Below are 23,773 nucleotides of genomic sequence, written 5' to 3'. Positions count from 1 at the left end.
TCCCCACGCCGGCGCTGTCGTGTGCAATTCGCGAGGAGCAGCAGATTCTACGGGCGTCTGGGACAGTTCGTGCATTTCGCACTTGAGTTGTAGCTGTGGCGTGATGAAGCCGAGCTGGGTGGCCTGTGTGCCAGGGGATTGCAGGAGGGGGATAAATGCGTTGGGTGGGGGGGGGGCCTTGGGGAGAGTTGGGAAAAGCTCAGGGGCTGAGGGGGGTGGGTAGGAGAGAGAGAAGGGCTGAGGGAGGGGGGGGGCATGTCGACGAGAGTAGGCAGCGGTAAAAATTGCATCGCAGATAAATTTGCGTCTCCACCTCCACCCCCCACCTCGGAAGCACCCCCGAAGTGGGTAATAGATTCTGAAATTTCATTTTGCGACTGGCTGATTTAATGATCCGAGGGGTAATTAATGGGCTGATTACCTTAATGTTAAATATGTCCGGCAGCGATCTGGACGACCTCTTGCGTGTCGAGGTCCCCGGCGAACGCGCCGTTCAATTAAAGTCCCCTCCAGGGCAGGACGGAATGACTGAAGCGGCGACACCGGCAACGGTAATAAAACATAACGCCGGGGCCCCCATTTCCCCGGCACGCCGGCAAAGCGTGGCGCGGCGGTAATAGCGGGCAAATCATTTGCTGTTTCACGCCCGCCGGCCATGGCTGATCCATTGCAGCCGCGGAGAGATCGCACTGTAGCACCGTCATTATTTTTACGTGCTATTAATTATCGAAAGAATGTCACGATTCCTCAGTTCATTTCTTGTGCGCAGACCTCAAACCTCCCCCCTCCCCTGATGGACCTAATTAATTGCGAGGAATTCGCGACATTACAGCGTTGCTAATTTGCCTGCCCTGCCGTCTTTTCCACGGCAAGTTTGCTTCATCAGCCTTTTGTAGCAGGGCTGGGGCCCATCCAGTGAACCCCCCCCCTCCCACCCCCCTCCCCTCATCCCCACCTCACAGACACTCTCCTCCAGTTCCCGCATGAGGTGGACAAAATTGAGCTTTAATCTTAATTTCCCTCTCTGGCTGAAATTAAGTGCAAAGTGCGCACCTCCTTGGTCCGAACGCAGAGCGGTAATTTGTAGCTCAGCTTTGAGTGCGAGTTAGAGCCAACTTAATTCAGAACGTCTTTAGCTTTTGTGTGTTTGTGTGCCGGTTAAGGTTCGCTGTCACCCGTAATGAATTTTAACTAGTTCTTGCATTGCTCGGGTTAAGTGCTCGGCACGTCTGATTTTGAAAGCCAGGCAGGCATATTGCTTTTGCGGTTTCACACACGCAAGTAAAAATGATTAAATCAGACGCTAATTTAATTGCTCCATTGATTTGCATAAAACAGGAAATAATTACAACAGCAATGTAGCCTGCAAATCATCCACCACCCTTCGAACTGATTTTTTTTTTAAATAACAGCATTTTTTCCGGGAGAAATAGCTGTCATAATTTATAATTAGTGTCCCAAGACTGTCATCTCTAATTGATTCTAATATCAGGTCCTCTCTGCGACAGCAGTGCTCATTGATTATGCATTAAATCAGATGTAAAATTTAAACAAGATGATCCCAACAGTGACTAAGCGCATTATTATTGCTACTACTACAGTGACGGAGAAGCTCATTTTGACAAATTACAAGCGCCGAGCACAAAACTGGTTTGGTTATTCTTCAACAGCAGGCAAGCCAGAAACAACAACAACAACAGCATCAAATGCCACAACAACAACCCAGGCAACAACTGCATGACCTCCAGTACCTCCATTGTGTCATCAAACGTTGGGAAAGGCGTTTAATTTATACGTTGTCGCAAATCATGTATCCAGTGATAAATGTTCGTTGATAATGACCATTTTACAGCTTTGCACAGAAAAGCCTCACCGAAGCCAGAGACGCGATTTCATTTGGGTTCTGGTCGGGCATGTTTAGCCAATGCCTTAATAGAGGGGTGAGGAACCTACGGGGTCACGTGCCGAATACCTGCCCATGATTTCACGTCACACTGCCCGTGTCCACTTGAGACCTACCACATTGAAACGGCGTAGAGCCGTTATTTATCCATCGCTGCAAACATCCAGGATTAACTAATCGGGTACTAGAGGGCAATATTACATCGGAACACTGTTTTGGAAAAAGGTTTCCCACCTCTACCTTCATTGGTATATATTTTTTTATAGGAATGAGATGAGGGCCCTAGCTTTGGATAATTTGACAAATCCATGTGAAGGTATCAAAATAACTGCATATACCACCATATAGTAGTGCAACTGAAAACCAAGCGATGTCTCTCATTGAGGCAGACAACGACAACCACACTAATAATATCAGCATCCGCATTGTCACTCTCTCCACCAAGGAACAAATAATTCCCGTGTTATTTAGTCCCCATTTATTAATTCAGAATTTTGGTCTCTTTCTTCCAATATGGATCTCATTCTACCTTCTCTTGGTCATAAAAACGAATGAAAAATATGCTGCTGCTGATGATAATGATGGGACAATAGCAGCAGCAGTGGCAGCAACCAGCTACGTCAGCGGTTCGTTTCAACGATGTCAACCGAGGCACGCAGAGCCGTCGTGAGGCCGGCGCCATGAGTTTGCGGTGATCTCTCAGGAAGCTATTTGTTTAATGGCTCGAGGAGAGGCGGCTACGGACACGCCATCTCGTATCCGGGGGCCCAGCACTGACAAGTCGCGCTCGGCTTTGATGGTGCTATTACGCGAGGCGCACCGTTACGAGCGCCATCTCGGAGGGCTGCGATCTGCGGCTCCGCTCGCTCGCGTGCGCCCACGACGCTCCTTCCCCCGGCCCCGTCGCAGGACCGCGAGGCAAAAGAGCAAAAATACACTGTCCATAAATTTATTTTTGTTGCCAGTTTTTGTGGGCCATGACCTGACGGGGATTATGGAATCTTGCGTTGGGGAAATTGCTGCGGCACGTTGGAATGTTTTATGGCAATTGCAAACCGGGAAGTAGGTGGGGGGGGGCGACTGGTTGGTTTGGAGGGGGGTAGTGGGGGCGGGAAATCCGGGTTTGTGTTCCAATGCACTTGTAGCTCATTCCCGGGTGTCGATCAAGGTATCATAGTCGTGCGTTTTACCTGCACTCGGAGACGAAAGGTGGCCCTGAATATTCATGGCAGTTTAACAGCGGTAAATAACTGCGCACAGCAGGAGGACAGCATACTTCATTACGGAACGATTTTGGAGCCGAGCCTGCTCCGCGCGGCACACATAACCGCTTAAATTGTCGTTTCAATCAGAGCGCTGCTAGACAGCCCGAGGTGCCGTTATTATCTTTGTGGGTGAGCCAGCCAGCCAGGCCAGCAATCCAGCCAGACAATCATCCGGTGAGCCAATCAGTTAGCCAGAACGTGAGCTTGCTAGTCAGCCAGGCAGCCAGATAATCAGTCGACGAGTCCATTAACCAATGGGTAAGCGAGCAATCGAGCCACTCGGCAAGGGGAGGCAGTGGATCGGTCAGCAAGTCACTCAATCAGCTAGTCTAGCAGCGAGTGAGGGCACCACCTCTGGGATGGAGGGAGAGAAGGGAGCGTGCGCTCACTTATTTACTGCTTCAATCACGGCAGGTTTAATTGCCATCTAATTTTGCACGTTACCGAGCCAGGTATTACTTGGCCCCGCGGTTAATTAGGAAGCAATAAAAATTAGACTTCTTTTCACGAGGGCTGCTCATTTCCTCCGCGGACCGATCTTAATTAATCATCCCGGACCGGCTTGAGCAGTGAAGCTGCTGCATAACTCCTGCAGATGGGAAATTGGTATTCTTATTATATTCCACACTATGCTGCCATTTAATTCTGCGGTGAAGAGAATGTCTCGCCAACATTAATCCGTTTAGAGGTTCCCGGCTTGTGACAAAACTGCTTGTGGCCCAGTGGCTGAAAGGACCACTTCTGGAAGCTTGAATGGTTTCTGTATAAATCGTGACTGATCTAGTCCTTGTGAGCACCTCACGGAGGGAGGGAGCTTGCCCATTGTTCGTTGTGGTGCTGATTACAAATCAGGACAATTGCAGGCCTAATCTTGGTCTGCCGGTTCACTCTCTCCGTCACCTCCTGCCCTGCATCCTCCTTCTTTTCCTCCTCCTGCTCCCTCCAAATCCACTAATTTCCCTCCCACTCCCCACACTCTTCCCCCACAGAGTAGTGCAAATCAACATCCTAGCTCCATGCACAGGCTCGTGTGTCAGGACTGGGTCCTTTTCAACAAGTGCCCCGTAATTCTGCCCTGGCAGATAAAAAAAAAAGTTGGAATTTGCTCAATTTGCATGGGTGTAAAATAATCACGCCACATAATGCATCCATTAAACTTCAAAACCTGCGGGGAAACAAAAACCCCACCGTGTGCCATCAGCCGGCTGGGGTTTGTGTTTTTAATGGTACCCCCTGCCTGCGTTGCCCCTCGCTGAGTCACGTGCTTCACTCTCTCTCTCTCTTGGGGCTTCATTGCTTCAGGTGATTCACAAACCTCTGGCGGATGTGGCCTCTGTGCCCTCCGACCCCGGGGGGCGGTGGGGGGTTGGGTGCAGTCGATTCCGCAGCAGCCGTCACGGAGAATCTGCGCATGCCTTATAGCGACGGTGGACCTTTTGGTAAATTCGTCGTAATCATTATCTTCACCACTTGTCGTCTCAATTTCACCGTCATCACCAACTGTGATCTATCCGTTTTGGGATAAGGAGTCACAGTCTCGCGATGTGGCAATAAATCTTGCTCCTGCACACGAGCTGATTTCATCGCTCCGTCTCTGCGATGGACTTTTTTTTTTCAGGATTTTCTCTCTTGGCTTCCATTCCATTGTTGGTCTCATTCGTCGGTCCTTCCCATCTCCACCAACGATGCGATGGATTAGCACGATATCGGTGATCATCACGATTCAATTCATGATTGAGTTTATTGTTTGATGCTTCGTTGTGCGTGGAGAATCGACTCAAACATAATTGATTGTTGCTGCCCATTTTCTATTACCACTGCACAGTCTGCTCTAATCATATATTTTTGTTTAATACTTTTTTTTCCTTAAAATTATTTCGTAATTTGAGACGTTTTGGTTCTGTTTACGTCTCTTATTTATACACTTTATTAAATCAATTAATTTTTATTTTGTGATGAAAAATCATCGACCATGATACTAGTAATACATTCATCAATGAATTCGTTACATGTTTACAAGTGAGACCTCGAGGAATTGTGGGACTCCACGATGACCTACGCCAGCGTTTTCCACACCGGCGCTGGCGTTGAGGGCTTTAGAAGCTTGCGATCGGGGGGCCAAATGACGATGAATTCAGTGGCCTGAAGCGCACACGTTTTTCCGGATTGCCCTGGGAATGCTTCTGGGAAAGGACTGACTCGCCCTCCAGCTACGCTTGCGTGTTAAACTTAAACTAAAATATTTTTTTATTTTACCAGGTAAGGCCCACTGAGCTATATAGCTTTTTTTTCAGAAATTACACGGCCACAAATGATAGCTCAACGAAGTGGCCTATCATGTGGAAATGTATAGCAGCCAAATACTCGAAATACACGTTTCTAAATGTGGAGAGAAAAACTGGAGGATCCAGAGAAAAATCCACACAACTAAGGGAAGAACATGCAAACTCCATATATACAGGCATCAGGGTCGGGATCGAACCCACGACCTCCTGTATACCAGGCAGCAGTCGTAACGTGTGCATGATGTGCATGCATTATCCGTAATAGGAGCTCACTAACAATATTTACCCTGACAAATCTGTAAGGTTACTCGTTAATAGGTGCTCATTAACATTATTTGTCCTGACCGTCTGTACGGCTAAGCGGGGATCTTTGTCCTCATCGTACATGTGCCTGTCTGTGTGTGTGTGTGCATGTTTGCTCAGCTGAAAGCTTGCTTGCAAGACACACACACACGCGTGCGCGTATCCCAACAGCCACATAATGTCCAAATTAAATCCAAAGACAGGCGGAAAGGAAAGGGCCACTGTGGAAAGAAGACAGCCTTGGGGGGGGGGGGACGGCGGTTAGGGGCGCTGTTGCATAAAACCCGTTATCGGATCTGGCCAGAGGACCCGTCGTCCATTCCTCCAGCCCGGCAACCTTTGAAGGAGGTGACCAGCAGATGGGTTCCAGTCATTACGGCGTGGAGCGATCATCCTCGCTCCTTTATGCCGAGTGCGAGCGTGTGGCGACGGGGGCAGACGAGCACAATTGGCTCGCTGGACGCATTGTGGGGGTGATTGTCCTGGCCGCTTTGTCGGCGTCTGTGTTATGGTTGTAAATGTGTTAATGGGACGACGGGGGAGGGAGAACAGGGTGAGGGATGGGCTGGGGGAGGATGCAGGCGGTTGTTAAATGGCGAGAAGGGGGGACACACGCCATGCGGCACTCCACAATAGGGTTGTTGTTGTTTTATTCTCTTAAAAAAAAGTTTAGTTCGCTGTGTTGTGCCGTGCGCACGTGTTTGTGCGGAACGCGCGCTGCAGCCGCCCCGCGTTTAATTAATCGGGCTTTAACATCGCCGTGGCTCGGGAGTCGGCTGGGAAACGATGAGCGCTTGTGGGGGTGGACCTCCCGAGCGTTGGGGCAGCGGCATCGTGACTCCGTTCGAACTCCGACGCAAATTCAGCAGGTGGATAGTTCGTTCGCCTTCTTGGAGTGAGAGAGTGTGCCTTTTTGAAACTTGCCACAGCGGTATGCGCGCCCCGTGGTCATTTGACACGTTTGTGGAGAGAAATGCTCACCGTTTAGCTTGGAAATGGGTCGTCGTGTTATCTGTGCACTATTAAAACGTCACTTGTGATATCCTGCAGCATATATAATAGGTATTGAACAATCAACACAAGAAATATCTAAATAACACATATTCTGCTAGAAACCTCTATTTCCCGCATTAGAAAGTAATACAACCATTTGAAGTAATGCACGTTGGGCTAGTAACAAATCACCCTCCAGCAATTATCACGGTTAAGGGTCACAATCCGATCCAAATATTGAATCTCTTTTCGCTCGTTCATAGCTTCTCTTTTGTACTGTCGCTTGCCTTTTATCCAGTCTGCTTTGTGCAGCTTTGTCTGATCCCTTAGCCTCGGTGTAACATCACCGCATCATTTGCAAAAATCGTAAATAGTCGATCGCGTCATGCACAATTTGATGCGCATATCGTGGACGTGAGAATCGATTTTGACCGCGGCCTTGCCCCGCGAGCGCACGCTGCCGGCGCTTGCGCGTACCCGCGCGCGCTCACCATTGGTCTCCGGCTTCGATCTTAATGAGGACATCGTACGATCGCTCTACCCCCCCCCCCGCCCGCTGCCCCCCGCGGAGCGTGTCTCTTCTCCCGGTAATCACTCGCAAGATCAAGATCTACACGGGCTTATTCATAATTTATTAATGAATTGCACACTGCCTCCGTGCGAGTGAACCTGCTCTTTAGGTGTCGGCGCAGCCCCAGTTCACAGTGTGCGCTGCACCAATGGGGGGGGGGGGGGGCGGGGGGGAAGTGCACAAAATGTCTTCAATGGTTTTTCTGCACACGCCGCGTGCGTGATGTGCCCGTGTGTGATCGCGTGTGAGCGGTAGCGGGAGTATGGCGGTTAGCGCGCTGCGCTACGAACCCGGCGACCCGAGTTCGATTCCTGCTCGCGGCCAACATCGGTGACGAATATCTGAATCGGTCACGGATCTCCCCTAGGTCGACTCAGCCTCAAATGAGTACCTGGTGTGATGTGTAGTAAACATTGCCACGAGGCCACCCAACTTCCCGTGTGCCATTCCGGCCTTCATAGGTGCTCGCTAACAGCACTTGCCCCAACAGTCAGGTTTTCAGGCTATACTGGGGATCTTTGTTTTGGTTCTGTGATTACGTGTACGGCTCTTTTGTTAATCCAATGCAGGGTGAGAGCCTTACACCCACAGCGTGTGGGTCACGTGAGTCGTGTTCCTCTAGGGAAGAACCACGTTACAGCAAAAACACGGGTTCTTCCAGAGGTGGAAATTACATAGAGTAAAGCAACAACAAAAAACTCTTGGAAAATATTGGCATTTAAACAGAATCCATGTCAGGCTTTTGGTCCCTCTTTTGATGGGAGAGGATCTCTGACATTAAGGAATGGATTGGGACTGCGCTGTGCGCTGGAGATGACCATATTCGGAAGTCCACCGTCCAGAGGGGGATCTCTGTCTCTTTATATGTGTGAGTGTGTGTGTGTGAGAGATTGGTTGTTGCGCAGCTCCGGGATTGTTGGGGCAGCAGCTGCGAGCCGACACTCGCGTCACGCTCGCTTGACGGCAGAGCCCGGCCCCTTATTGGCGACATGGGACCGTGTTCCCTTTATCAATTCCAACCGCTCGTCCCTCCCACAGCATCCCCGCTCCACCCCCTACCCCCCACCACCAAGCCTCTCCACCTCAGCGTCCGAGCGAGACAATCCGTGCGGTTCGTGTGACGGCGAGGGGCGAGCCGGCCGCCGGGGCATTTAAATGATTCGTCGATTTGTCAAAATCGATTCATGCGATACATGTGCGAGATTTTGCGCACGCGAAAATGCACTGCGTACAATTTTTCGCAAGTTGTACGTCTACTTTACGTCTACCCTAGTGGACAAAACGAACCAGAACAAATAATAAATAGTCTCAGGGTTTGTAGGGACGTATTTCAGTTCATTTGCTGTGCAGCACTTTAAAATCTCATGATGAAAGGCGCTTTATAAAATCAAGATTATTATTATTATAAAAAAACATTTTTGCAATTCTGCTAAAGCCGTACGTTCATCGAGCACGGTTAAGGCACGTCATATTTTATTGTAATTGCTCGACATACCTCAGGGCTTGAGTTTGGGATTTGAGACGGGTGTGATACGGAGAAGTGTGCTTGGCCATAAAATACTTTGCTCGCACTGAACCAGCACAGCGCTGCCCTGGGGAAGAGGCACGACGTGCGTGTGTGGGACACGGTGACTCGACTCCCCGTGTAAATCTACATGTCAGCCCATTGGGATGTGGTTAATTTTCTCTCGTTAGGGATACCTGGGGACAGATGTGTACTGCATGGGAGGTGTCGTGTAAATTATCAATTATGATGATGGCACAGAATAAATGAACAGATTACTCATCTTTGGAACCAAAGTCAGTTGAGTGTTTTTTCATGTTAAAGTTTCAAAGCAAATCATCTATCCTTAAAAAATTATGGATGAGAATACTATAGTGTGATGTTTATTGGTGAAAATATCTTGCAGAATAAGAAGGAGAACACAAGGACGGGTGGTTTCTACAAAGTAAAATTGGATTAATAAACAAGAAAACAATCATCCTCATGGTTTGTTTTGGATATCGCTCTCTTTATGCCGGGACATCCCAGATCGCTTTACGCACAATAATCGACTTGCATCACATCGCATCTGAAGCATTTATTTACTGTACTAAACTATTTTTTATTTTACCAGGTAAGGCCCACTGAGCTGGATAGCTATTTTTCAGAAGCGACCTGGCCACAAATAATAGCTCAACGAAGTTGCTTATCATGTGGAAATTTAAAGCAACCAAATACTCTAAACACACGTTTCTAAATGTGGAGAGAAAAACCGGAGGACCCGGAGAAAAATCCACACGACCGTGGAGAGAACATGCAAACTCCAAATATACGAGCATCATGGTCGGGATCGAACCCACAACATCTTGAAAACCAGGCAAGGGAGTTAACATCTCATTTGAAAGGGCATCCCTAGTGGAAGCTGTCCCTGTGGACACGAGGTGATTTGGCAGCTGCAATCAGGCATTAATCTGCCAGGAGGGGGCAAAAACTGCTATGTGTAATCCCACTTGGGTAATTTGCGGGTAATTGCCGAATGTAGAACTTGGTGTAGCAGGGATCGTGCTGGAGAGGGACAGACATCCGTTATTTAATCAGGATGGGAGCATGTTGAGATGAACAATCTCTTTGAAGGTTCCCTGGGTCACAAACACGATGCAGGACTTTTGATGAAAAAATATCGGTCGAAAACAACCGTGCAATTTTAAGCATTATAGCAAAACTTTCTATCAATATGAAACAGTAACGAACAGCAATATGAACTTAAATGTCAACGTAACGTTTAAAGTGAGATAGATACATTACAGCCCGATGTATAGTGTAATTCAAAAGCATTTCCATCCATATTGTTAAGCTGCGTTTTGTGGAGCAGAGGAGAGTGCAGCAAGTACAGAACCACAAAAAACATTGTTGTACTGTACTTCTCTGCTCCCGCGTCAATTCTCCTTGCTTACACCAATTAGCACTGAGCCGCGCGGTGAAACGTGGTCTAATAACTGCCATGACACGCGTGGCGTCAGAAGGCTCTTGCCCTGCAGTGGATTGACAAAAGCACTGTAACATGTTCAAGCGACAAGTGCAGTTGTAAATGAAAGTCTCGACTGGGAAGGGACCGTATTTAAATACAACGGAGGTCCAATGAGGAGGGGAATACGATAAACAATCGCTCGCTTTCACGTTCGGACGTTCTGATGTGTATGCCGTCGTTTCCACGGCCACTTCCTGTCCACTATTTCCGTCGCTCGAGAAACGGGATGAGCCATCCATGGGCCCTCCGTCGCTCGATCGTCGCGTCGAACAAGGGGGGGGGGGGGGGGACGTGCAACAAAAAAACCAGACCCTGACACGGGCCTCTAGCTGCGACACCGCAAACGGCCCCGCCACCCACCGCCCCCCCCCACCCCGGAGGCCCGCCCGCAAAAGGAGAGCGCACAAACAGGGCATCCATCACGGGGCCGGGTGACGCCGCGCGCCGCGTGTGGGTTTTTGTAATTAATAACGGCGTCACTCGCAGGGGCCCACGGTAAGAAGAGGTGGCAGGTTAATTGCGATGATTTCGTTCCGCCTCGCCGATGCCGCCACGTTGGGCTGTTCCGCGGCTTGTGGCGGGTTGAAGGAGTCGCCCGAGAGAGGGCCGTCCTCCCCGGCGCGTTTCGGTCGCACGGCGTTCGGGTGAGCGAGCGAGACGGGGAACCCGGCTCCGCTCCGAGGAGGAGGTGGATTGTCAGGGATTGGTGGTTCTCACCGTTGTGTGTGTGATGCTAGTTTTAAGGAAAGCGATGGCAACAAAGAGGAAGTGGGACTGCACGGTAGGTTCTGATAGCAAGCACCTATTGAGGCTGTCAGAAGATGAGATGAGGTGGTGGATTCCAAAATTACTCCAGGTTGCCTTTGTCACCCTAGTTGTGATGTTGTCGCGCAGCACCAAGTACTAATTTTAGGCTGAATGGACCTTGCAGAGCCACAAGCCAAGTTCATCAGTTGCCAGTTGCATTGTGCTTAGTGACTATCAGTCGTATCGACCCCACTGGGTTCATGGTGCGGGTCACGCCAACACTACGCGCACACTGTGTCCGAGCACTTTAGCAACGGTGATGATACGAACCGTCACAAACAATAGCACAGATATGTTCGTCAATGCGCATTTACACGATGCCAGCCGTCGGACCTTTTGACCTTCACGCCGCATAACAAAAGCCGATGGCCCATTCGTCTCGTGCGTCCCGAACCGCTTTCTTCGTAACCGCTTCCACAGTACGGGGTGGGTGTGGGGGAGGGCGGTGGGGGCGGGGGGCGGTTGGGGGCAATGGGGGGGGCGGTGGGGGCGCAGGGAAATGCGCGTTTGTGTGGCCCAATAACCAATGTGGCGCCCACGGCAGCTTCCGGGAGTATTACAACCTTCACCTTCAACCTCTGTAGCTGAAAATCAATCTCAGGCGGGGTGTCGCAATCCGCGCCACTCCCTGAAAATTCCATTAAGAGGTACCTTGGGCGCGCAGTGATTGCTCACGCCACTTGTACTCCTGGGTAGGGGAGGGCGGCTGTGAGCAATCGATTGTATTGACGATCGATTATTAAAATAATCCATCTTATTTAATTAAGTAGTTATTGGTTGCGTCCCTAGCTGTTATTACGCGACTGCGCGCGTGCAGAGGCTTTATCCGATGAATGGGAGCGGGAAAGCGTTTCACACTAAAAATTTGCATGGAATTGCTATTCCTGTTGACATTTTTACCAGTAAAGATGTGCATTTAAATTCAGATCGTAACACAATATCACTTTTTAAAATGTGCATTATTTTATTTTATTCATGGCCCTTTGTCAATCCACCGGCTGCACGAAGGCCCATCCATACCGTGTAAGCAATGGGAGGTTACGCGGCCATTATTGACTATGCTAGTCACTGCCTGTTGATTAAGTGTGAGGCCAGGACCCATCGAGATTTCGCTCACCACTGATTCTTTTAGCCGTGACCCAGAATTGAACTCAGGTCATCGGGTTCACAGAGCAGCACATCGCTAACCACTACGCCACATCTGCCGATTAATGCTTTTTGAATCACGCAATCACTGGGGCATTTTCACAAAGCTCTAAAAGAGCGAAGTGCAGGCTGAGGAGAGCCCTTGTAGGTGATCGCCGTGTCGATTTCACCTCGTTACGGAGTGACCGTGGCCCTCCCAGGGATGCACGCTCGCCTCCCACACACTCGCGCAAAGCAAGTTCGCGTGAGCACAGGATTTAGACATCGTACGGTCATTGCGTGGGTCTGAGCTCAATAACAAAAATCCCTTTAACCACCCTGAGTAGAATGTTTCCTGAGTTTAAACCAGGGTTGAGGATTCATTTAATACGGCCTGAGGCCACATGAGGCCGACCACTTCGAAACAGCCCAAAAAAAAATCACAATTATGAGCCACTGCAAGTGGCTTAGACGCGCTGGTCGGCTTACTTGAGGGAAATACTGGCAACGCTGTGCTTCTGATGTTACCGCACTCTGTCACTTTGGTCACTGCGAGAGGTCCTTGCAGTGGCAGAAGTGACTGAGGTGTGTGTTAACGTGTGACTTGCCAAACGTATTTGAATGCCCTGTTTGGTCATTCGTAAGAAAAAGGTTCCCCCCCCCGTCGCTGAATTAAACCCGCTTTGGCTGTCCCTTTGGTTATTCTAAGCAACTGTCCACTGATATGCTGTGGAGAAACGACGGCAGTGCTGGCGCCTCGTGTCTTCCGTGGAGGCTTCCCCTTGAGCGGGACCGGCCACAGCCTTGGAGGCAACGGGGAGCCGCCATGCTCGACTGTGCCACTGATTTGCCGCGTATCTGCGTCCCGCGATGTTATTTTAGCAACAGCAAGATGCGGTGACAGCTGCCGCGGTGATGTGTTACTCTTGAGACGGCGGCCGAGGAGGCTGCAGTGATCGCTTGTAGTATAGCACAGAGATCTCGGTCAATGAGATGACGGTGGACGCGACGGGTTTGGTGGAACGCCACACGGCGCTCCCGTTTACACGGTCTAAGTGTCGCGGAGACTTTAGCTCAGACGGGACGAGGTTTCCTGGCTCGGTTGGAAAGTTGGAATTGTGGTCTGGAATGTGACCACATGGACTAATTTTGTCTGTTGAGATCACTGTTTTTTTTGTTTGTGCATCTTTGTTTTGATGCCATTTATTTATTTGCTAATTTGTTGTTATTTTTTTTTATCTTGCTTGCAGGTAGGGTTTTAATTTGCTTGCCAGTGGCTGTACATGGGATTTGGGTCCTGATATATAATCAATGTACGGCATTATGGGATGCTTTAAGCATGAATGACGCTATGTAAAATGAAAGTATTATTATTATTATTAAAGGTGACTCGTCGGCCTTTGACAACTACGGCGTTGAAACACATTTGTAGAGGCAGTAATTGGTGTGCAGTGGTTGGGTTGTGTGGCCAGCAAGACAGTTACAAGTTCACGCCCCAGCCTGGATATACCATCTGGAATCAATCAAATGAGTTCAATGTCATAGGCTCTTGGCAACGGTTGTCTGACTATGCTTGACCCCTCACCACTCGTAACGTGTTATTTCCACTACCTGCTCAGGGCTGTGAACAGGACCTGCGCACCACCCCACCGCCAAGATGGTTCAAGCCAGAAACAACAAAAACAACAAGAGTAGATAATAATAATAATAAATGGGTGGATCAGTGGTGCAGTGCTTAGTGCACTGCAATATGAGCTCAGTGACGTGAATTCGATTCCCGACGACTTCTAACGTCAGCGGCGAGTGATATCTGAACCTGTCCTGAGTCCGCGTCCTCTACCAATCCACACTGACCAGGGGTGATGAAATATCATCCTACCAATGGACACAGCCTTGAGAGGCCTTCATCCAGCAGTGGATTGACAAAGAGGGGTGTGAATTTGAATGCTCGAGGTACACGCGGTGGGCCTTAAAGGTGGCCTTCAGAGAGCCGTTGACATGACTCGGCAAGTTGCCCCCCCCCCCTACACTCGTCGGTTACCCCTGCATTGACCGTCGGTGCCCTGCGGTGCCTCCGATGGGGCTGGGTGGTAAGGAAGGCAGATCCTGCCCACTGCGTCTCTCACTCAGCACTGCTGAATGTTTCTTTAAGCTTTTTTTTTTCTTAGACATGCACAGAGGTGACCGGGAGAGCAAAGGTGGTAACAAATCCCAGCGCCGCTTTTCAAACGAGACTCCCAGCTACGGCTCACCACCCCACCACCCCCGCGCGGTTGAATAAAGAGTAGCTGCTCCCGAGGTCCCTGTTTGGAAGGTATGCGGAATAAAGGGAACTTCCCCTGACACTGGCTCCCCAATTGTAGTGTGAAGAATTGTAATGCTGGTAAGATTTATAACAACACAAAAAAAATGTCAAGGCTTCTCCCTTTTTTTAAGAGGCTCATGAAATATTTAACAACATTCTTTACGTGCAGGCCTCCCATTGTTCATTGATGCTTCGGGCCATTTTTTTTTTGTGTTCACACTGAAACTTTCAGCGCAAACACCGCGGGAGTTGTGTGTGGGCTTGAGCTCCGAGTACTACCATCGCTTGCCCGGTTGCGGCTTGGCAGAGGACGTGTCCGATATTAGCGTGAGCCTTTTTTAATCGCAATTTAATGCTCCTCATCCTGCGTTGGACTCTCGCCGGCAGCGCGTTCCCGTAAGCGGTGCGAGGCGTTGTGCCGGTTCCCCGGTGCGCGCCGCTCCCTCGCCGCTCTCCACACGGTCGTGCGAGGAGTCGCGTTGCGGCAGAGCAGTTCAATGCATTTTTACACTTCCATTTGTAAGAACTAAACTATAAACTCTCTTTTATTTTACTAAGTAAGGCGCACTGCGCTATATACCTCTCTTTTTCAGAAGCGATCTAGCCACAAATGATAGCTCACCGAAGTGACTCATCATGTGGAAATGTATAGCAGTCAAATACTCTAAACGCATGTTTGTGGAGGGAAAAACCCTAAGAACTGGAGAAAAATCCACATGACTACAGGGAGCGAGACATGGGAACTTCAAATATACAGGCGCCAGTGTCGGGATCGAACCCACAACTTCCTTTATACCAGGCTCGGTAGTTAACATCTCTTCACCATGGCACCCCTACTACAGACGTAAAAAATTCGCAAAACGGTGTACAAAATAGGCAATTTTTATTGTTAAGCCTAACAACTTATTTGTGGAGGAAAAAAAAACCCACTTCTCTTGCTGCGACCTAGGCTGACCGATTGAACACATCCGAGTCTCCGGTTGACGGTGCCGCTTGTATTTCGCACCCGCCAGGGAGGAGAAGGAGCGTTGGATCCGGGCCAAGTATGAGCAGCGCCTCTTCCTGGCACCCATCCCCTACGCGGACGCCTCGCTGGGCCAGACGCTGTGCCGCGCCGTCCGCGCCGGCGACCTGCGCTTCGTCGTGCTGCTGCTAGCGCACGGCACGCGCAGCGACGTCAACGAGCCCGAGGAGGACGGCGATGACGACGACGACGACGACGAGGGAGGTGGGGGCACCGCCGGCGGCGGTGGCGGCGGCGGCAGTCGTCGTGGTGGTGGTGGTGACAGCATGTCCTGCACTGCGCTTCACCTCTCCTGCGCTCTGCCCGACGTCGTCATCACGCAGCTCCTCGTCTGGGTGCGTGTAGGGATCCCAATGCCCCTCGTTATTCTTCCTCTTATTTATTTTTTGTCGTGAGATCGGTGCTGCGCTTTCGTGACTTTGTGACGTTGTTTTCACCAGGCCTCGTGGACTAAATGTATTTTTTTTCCCCAGGAAAGCCTCCCTGTGTTATTAAGAAGAGCACAGTGCCCCGAATAGTTCTCTCCACCATAAAACAATTCTTGGTCTCAAACTCCTGAATGTGACACATTCCCAGAGACCCCAGGGTCTTGGAGCCATAAAATAATGCCAATTCTTTACCCAGGAAAGCCACACTGATGCTCAGGAGGATTCTTCACTTGAGCAAGCAGACGTTTAATCCTAAATGGGTTTTTTTTACAGCACATGTTTTAGCGTGTCTATAGAGTTCAGTTCGGACACTCGGCACATTCGTCATAAACACTGCCTTGAAACATAAAGAGAGGGTGGGGTGGAGACATTGTGGTTAGAGCACTGCGCTTTGAAACCTGGGTTTGATTCCCAGCCCTAGGGAAACCATCAGTGGTGGTAAGCGATATCTGAATCGGTCCTGGGCACCACCTTCGTCAACTCGCACTGAGCAGCGTGAAGTATAAGTCTTGAGAATTCCCATGACCGACATGGCGTGAGGAATCCTACATCTCATAGATTAGGCTGGTGTTTCGGGCAATGTTCCTTCAGCAGAGCAGAGAGTCCCTTTCGGCATTGTTCATGAAATATATGGCGAATTTCATATATATTGCACTTGCAGCCAACCGTGCTAATCCCTGAATTGTGTTGGTGAATTTGTTCCCCCATCCTGGCGATGCACGCCTTCGGCTCTCCCGTGTAATGAACCCGCCCACACCGGGCCGCGTGTCTCTCCCGCAGTACGGAGCCGACGTCCTCGCCCGCGACGCGCTGGGCCGCACGCCGATGACGTACGCGCGCCAGGCGCGGTGCCAGGAGTGCGCCGACGTGCTCGCGCAGCACGGCTCCCCCACCGACCACGAGCCGGGCCGCTACCCGCCGCCCAGGTTCGCCCTCTCGCCACCACGGGGGGCGGGCGGCGCATCCCTCGCCAACCACGCCAAGCAGCCGAGCGGGGGACCCGGCTCCCGGCAGGGGTTCGCCGCACCCAGGCTGGGCAACGGATGAGTTCGCCACCCCGCTCCCACACCCGCCCACTCCCCCCCCCCCCCACCCGCCCGCCTGCCCCTCTCTTCCCAGCGACGTCGGACTCGACGCCGGCGGCCCCCGCTGACGAACCAACGGGACTTCCGATTGAGCCGTGCTGCGCAGCTCCACGTAGCTGGAACATTAGTAGGGAACGTTTGTAGTGAGTGAGCGTTTAACAGGAACGTTCTTAGGAAACTTTAGCGGTGAACGTTTTGCGATCGCATTGCCCGCACGGTGAGGGTTTTTTTCTGCTATTTTCAGGCAGGCAGCTTGCATTATGTTGAGACCTCACCGTCATTCGAACGGCAGTTTGAACGTTTTTTTTATTTTTCTGTTTTAATCGGCCACGGGGAAATGATCGCATGTGGCTTCTTGAAGAACGGTTTCCATTCACACTGCGAAACTGAGATATGATCAAAGGGATTGATGGTATTCAGCTTCGGTCTGTGTGGTGTATCATTACGGCCGGAATGCATTCGCAGAGCCCGAACATGTGCTCGCCCTCTCTCCCTCTCATCTGCCAAAGTGATCACAGAAGGCACATAAGTAACGTGTGAAAGAATCTTATTTATTTATTTATAATGCTCATGAGTTTTAAAAAAAGATGTACATATTTAAACCCAATTATAGTTTTCGGATGAGCCGATTAAACTTTTTTTTTCGTCAAGAAAGTTTCACCACACGCAAAAGAACGGGAGAAAGTTTAAATTGGCGCTTGACAAGTGTGCGTTCTAAACGTTAAAAGAGAAACTCAACATCAAACACAATGGCTAATTGTGTTAAGAAGAAATCTACGGTTGGCTTGAAAATCGGCCCCGTGTCTGGGTCGCGTGTCTTTGATGGCGCAGATTCTCGTCATCGTTAGACGAGGGCAATAACCGGTCTGCGCACGATCGACCAAACGAAACACCCGCTGCCTTAATTCCACCACCTTTACATATCCAGTGGAAGATGAGGGATTGTCGAGACTGAAGGGGAGCTATCCAGCAATAAGACTCAAACTTTTATAGCGATACAGATCGGTAATAAAAACCCTCCGTGAAGTGGCAAGCACAATATTTGATCGTAAGCGCCTTGGTGTATATTTCTTTTGTTTGTAATCAATACTTAAGAGGTGGGGAGGGAGGGGGGGGCACGTCGGTGTAAATGTGTGTGCTGCGTTTACAGTGATGTACAAAGTACTCCTTGTACCTTTTTTCAGCATTAGCATACGCCTCTGTGAACGCCGCGTGCAGGCATGACAGGGTATATTATTCACTCGCTGTGAGCACGGCAGAGGTTGTGCGCTACGCGAGGAAGCCACATTAAAGGGCAGGTTCGAGAATCAAGTCGAACCCATCAAAGGAGAGAAAGCAACCTTTAGATTTAGACAGCAGTCAGTGCGGGGTAATTGGCAGCAAGCGGAAGGCTCTTCCAGACACAGAGAAGAGAGAAGGAGCGAATCTCCCATTGAGCAGGGAAACTTTGATGGGAAGTCAAGACAGAGGGAGAGAAGAGGGTGGATCATAATTAGAATATTTATTCATACTGGAGAAACCCGATGAGCTACAACTCTCTTTTTCACAGGTGACCAGTAGGGCCGGGTCAGTAAGTCACAACAACAATGCTGTGCGGGTAAACGGACAGACTTCCCCTTTTAGGGTTTTCTTTTATTTTCTGTGGGGCAGCTTTGGACCAGCAAAAGCGGTGGCTGCTTTAGCCTCGTAGGCACAAGTGGACAACAGCCATAGCCACACAAACTCACGCGCCCAGGACACTCACAGCGCTGGCATTTCACAGGAGGGGGGGAGCCTTGGCGGGTTTCGTGACCGAAATTTACCTGCTGGAAAATTGTCCTTTCAAATTCGACGGCGACGTGTGATTAATCGCCATCGCCGTTGGTCGTCAGCGGAGATGGATGGATCATCGTATGCAGCAGTGCTCATCGCATCCTCAACATCATCTCCGGCAGACATCATCATCCTCCTCAGCTGCAGCAGAAGCATCAGCTGTGGCAGCAGTCTCATCATCAGCTGCGGTAGCAGTCTCATCATCAGCTGCGGTAGCAATCATCAGCTGTTATTAACGATCACCAACTGCGTCAACATTCATCACCGTTCACCACCACCGTCGTCATCGTCGCTGTCAACCGTCTCGATATTTATTTTTGCGAAGCGCCTTTCCCACACAAAAAAAAACATACGCAGTGTAAACGTGTACGCGCACGCGTGCACGTTTCATACCTGTCAACCCATACGGCTTACCCCGTATTCTTGTACAGGGAAATTGAGTTTTCCGGTCCATATGGCGTACAGCCGTTTCAATACAGGCAAAAAAAAATTTGTTTGTCTATTTTTTATGTTTCTCCCTTGTGATGGGACTTTGTAGGATGAACGTGAGTTTTATAAAGGGCACGGGGTGACCAATAAGGTCAAAATTGGTCTGTAATAAGGTAGACACTGATAAGGGGTTGACAGGTATGATGTGTGTGTACGCACGTGTGTGTGGTTACACGTGTACGCGCGTGTCTGTGTCCACGCTTGTGTGTGTCCGCACGTGTGTGTATGCATGTGTGTGTGTGTACGCGTGTGTGTGTGCGTGTACGCGTGTGTGTGTGTACGCGTGTGTGTGTGTGTACGCGTGTGCGTGTACGCGTGTGTGTGTGTACGCGCGTGTGTGTGTGTACGCGCGTGTGTATACGCGTGTGTGTGTACGTATGTGTGTGTGTGTACGCGCGTGTATGCGTGTATGTGTGTGTGTGTATACGCGTGTGTGTATGTGTACGCGTGTGTGTGTGTATGTACGCGTGTGTGTACGTATGTGTGTGTGTGTACGCGCGTGTATGCGTGTGTGTGTGTGTGTATACGCGTGTGTGTATGTGTACGCGTGTGTGTGTGTATGTACGCGTGTGTGTACGCGTGTGTGTGTGTACGTGTGTGTACGTGAGTGTGTGAAAGTGTGTGTACGTGTGTGTGTACGTGTGTGTACGTGTGTGTGTGTATGTACGTGTGTGTGTATCTGTGTGTGTGTGTACGCGTGTGTGTTTCACGTCGTGGTTGCGCACCGCCGCAGCATTGCGCTGGCAAACTCGTCCGCCGCTAGTAGGTTACATAAATGTAATGGATGCTGGGAGCGGCGCGTGTGTAATGTGGATGTAAATGGGCGAAATGTTCCCCCCCCCCCTCCCAATGTTGCTCTTTTATGGCACTTGTTTGCTGACGGTGCTGATGCTACGCAGTGTGCACCGCGGAATAAGTGAATAACATCTCTCGGAGACAGGGGGGAACGTAAGGATTGGATAAACAACAACAACATTCTCCATCCCCCCACCTCCCCCCACCCGAGATATGAGCCACAACGAGCCAGGCCCTCCAAGCCACCCCCCCCCCATTCCGCTACTCCAGTCCCCACTCGTTGGTGTGAAATAGCGAACAGTTTGGCTGCGTGGTGAGAGCACGGCACGCGTATCTTGGGGTTTGTTTAGCGAGATCGGGGGGGGGGGGGGAGGAGGGGACCCCCCACAGACAGGAGAGGAATTGTACTGTTTTCTCGTGTGGAGCTTAATTAGCGCTAATTAAGCTGTGAGCGGCCTAATTTTTCACCGTGGCCCGGCTTCCTCCGTGCTGGAGGGAGTCTTGCATTTTTTTATCGGTGAAATCCCCTCCACTGGCTGCCCCTCGACCTCTCTCACCCATCCCCATCGCCACGGTGTCATGCAGGGGGGTGCCTTCCTTCGTGCGTGCGCTTGCGCGGGGGCGGTGCGCTCATCCTGGCCGGCCTGAGTGTGATTCCCGGCCACGGTTGACATCAATGGCAAAAAATATCTTCTTACAGTGAGTGGGTCCTTGTCTCTTCCCACGCGGTCAATTTTCAGCCTTAATTGAGCGCCTGTTGCCACGCATAAAACACACCGGCATTTGGCGAGACGAGGGCGGTCGTGCGCTGGGGCCCGACAAAACCGTTTCCCGGATGACACCGTGCCGGCCTTTGATAATTAAAAGGTGCCCTCCGACGGGCGCTCGCTCGTCGCCATCGCAGGTGACTCGGGGTTCAAGCCCGTCGATGCAACAGCCGCACAGCTGCACTGCGGATTGACGTCCCCACTCTGGAGGGTGAAGCGGTTGTGTCGCTCAGAATTCTCCCGTGCTCTTCTTGTCCCGAGCGACGGTCGCACTGACACCAGTTGGTGACGTTTGGCGCACGGTACAACGGCGCAGCTGACTCCTAACTACCCGGCGAGTGGCGAGTGCAGGACGTGCACAAGGCGGCCGTGAATCCATTCGTGTGTTATTCTGTCGTGCGACACGCGTGTTGTTATTCTGTCGTGTGACGCGTGTGTTGTCGCTGCGTGTCACTGTGTGCGACAAGTGATTGACTCCTTATGTATATTCGTATGTGCTGAATATCTTTGTGCCACTGCGTGAGACTCCGTATGCGTGTAGCAGTGTGTGGGCGACTGTGCGCGTGTATCACTTGAACCTAGTTCATTCATGGTATCAGAAGCGGACCCTGGTCACTCAAGGTTCGACTCGGCCTTCATCAATAATCATTCGTCGTGTGTCGGCTGCGGTGTATAGACATCAGCACTAGGGAGACAAAGACGGCCGGGCGTGGTACTGACCACATATCACCCTCTCGTGCGCCACTTCGACCTTGATAGGAACTCGCGTATTTTTTTTCTGTGAAAGGCCATGTCGGATGTCTTTGTATGTATATGTGTATATTAATGTGTACGTGTGCATGTTTGTCGCAGTGTTAATACAGTGCACGTGTGTGCGTGTGTATCACTTTGTATCGTTGTGTGGGGAGCGGTGATGCAGTGGTTAGCGCACTGCGCTGCGAACCCGCCGACCCAAGTTTGATTCCTGCTCACGACCAATAACGGTGGTGCACGTTTGAACTGGCCATGGTGGGCCCTCCCTTTTGTCAAGTCTGCCTTCAATGAGTACCTGGTGCGGTGTGTACACATTAGCGTTGGGGAGGAGACGTAGAGCGGCCGGGAGTGGTGTTGGCCACCCACACACACACATTTGCCGTGCCGGCCTTCATCGGTGCTCGCAAGTAGCACTATGCCCAACAGCACGTTAAAAGGCTATGCGGGGGGGGGGGGGTCTTTGTAATGTCACTGTGTGTGCGTGCGCACCACTCCGTATGTGTGTGTGCGTGCAGCACATTATGTATATGCCGTATCTGTGTGTGCGTGCACCACATTATGTCTATACCGTATGTGTGTGTACCACACTTTACCGTAGTGTGTGCAAAGCCGTCCCTATGGTACGGTGAATTGGGGCGACCGCCCCGGGCCCCGCACTTTGAGGACCCCCCCCCCCCACGCGCTTCGACGTCACGGTGTGTCAGATGGTTTAGTTTGAAGGCCCACGCAGAGGGAATTTGCCCCGGGACCCGCACCCCCCTATGTACGGCCCTGTGTGTGTGTCACATTCTGTGTGTGTGTGCCACATTCTGTGTGTGTACCACATTGTGTGTGTGTGCCACATTGTGTGTGTGTGTGTGCCACATTCTGTGTGTACCACATTCTGTGTGTGCCACATTGTGTGTGTACCACATTGTGTGTGTGTGTGCCACATCCCGTGTGTGTGTCACATTGTGTGTGTACCACATTGTGTGTGTACCACATTGTGTGTGTGTGCCACATTCTGTGTGTACCACATTGTGTGTGCCACATTCTGTGTGTGTACCACATTCTGTGTGTGTACCACATTCTGTGTGTGTGTCACATTGTGTGTGTGTGTGCCACATTCTGTGTGTACCACATTCTGTGTGTGTACCACATTCTGTGTGTGTGTGTCACATTGTGTGTGTGTGTGCCACATTCTGTGTGTACCACATTCTGTGTGTGTACCACATTCTGTGTGTGTGTCACATTGTGTGTGTGTGTGCCACATTCTGTGTGTACCACATTCTGTGTGTGTACCACATTCTGTGTGTGTACCACATTCTGTGTGTGTGTGTCACATTGTGTGTGTGTGTCACATCCCGTGTGTGCGCGCGCGTTTACACGCGGGCGGGCAGCCTTAACGTGTCGCCGTGGAGGAGGAGGGGGGGGCTGGAGGGGTTGTTTCTGTCGTTTTCTCTTCTCTCCCCTCTCTCTCCCTCCCCCCTCTCTCGCTGTCTGGGCAAGGCGCATTATAAATCTGCGGAGGGGTGCGCGTTTTGGCAGCTCGCGAGCCGAGATAATGGCGATTGTCACAATCGCTTAGAGCTAATCTGTCCGCGGAGAGGAGGAGGAGGAGGACGGTTGGGGCGAGGGTGGATGTGAGGGGAGGGGCGGGGGGTTGTGGTGGTATAGTGGTGGTGGTGGGGGGGGCTGGTTGGCGGTGGTGTGGTTGAGGCGAGCCGAGCGGCGGATATACACTGATTGCCTTCTAATGGAACATGATGAGCTATTAGAGCGGACAGCGGCGCGGGGAGGGGACAGGGAGAAGGGGTGGGGGGGATGTGCCCAGAGCCAGTCCGCTGGGGGTGAGGGGTTGTAGGAGAGAGAGAGGGGGGGGGGGGCTAGGGGGAAGGCGCTCTTTACCTTCACAAGCCCAAGCCGATGATGTTGGAGCATGACGCGTAGCGGGTGTCGTCCGCGCGTGCTAACTCCGCGTGAGCCACGTGCTCGCAGAGCGACAGAGTCGCGGGGGGACGCAGGCGGCGCGTGCGTGGCACGTGGGAACGCGTGCAGCCGTGACCGAAGGGG

General features: G+C 51.0%; 1 protein-coding gene across 4 annotated transcripts in view; it reads left to right on the top strand.

Annotated features, from left to right (window-relative positions):
* LOC144726534 (arf-GAP with GTPase, ANK repeat and PH domain-containing protein 1-like) overlaps positions 1 to 17,098 on the top strand; it is a 164,702-nt gene extending 147,604 nt beyond the window's left edge. For all 4 annotated transcript variants that reach the window (XM_078605342.1, XM_078605341.1, XM_078605331.1 and 1 more), the window contains exons 17-18: positions 15,582 to 15,927; positions 16,801 to 17,098. In XM_078605342.1, the coding sequence (XP_078461468.1) occupies positions 15,582 to 15,927; positions 16,801 to 17,067 (613 nt within the window). In that variant the 3' untranslated portion in view covers positions 17,068 to 17,098. The remainder of the gene's footprint in view (positions 1 to 15,581; positions 15,928 to 16,800) is intronic.
* The last annotated feature ends 6,675 nt before the right edge of the window (positions 17,099 to 23,773 follow it).

The sequence above is a fragment of the Lampetra planeri genome, chromosome 2 (assembly GCF_965212315.1).
Source record: "Lampetra planeri chromosome 2, kcLamPlan1.2.h2, whole genome shotgun sequence".
In the NCBI taxonomy this organism is placed as follows: Eukaryota; Metazoa; Chordata; class Hyperoartia; order Petromyzontiformes; family Petromyzontidae; genus Lampetra; species Lampetra planeri.
Note: the sequence above shows the minus strand (reverse complement) of the source record. Positions and strands in the feature narration are given on the sequence as shown.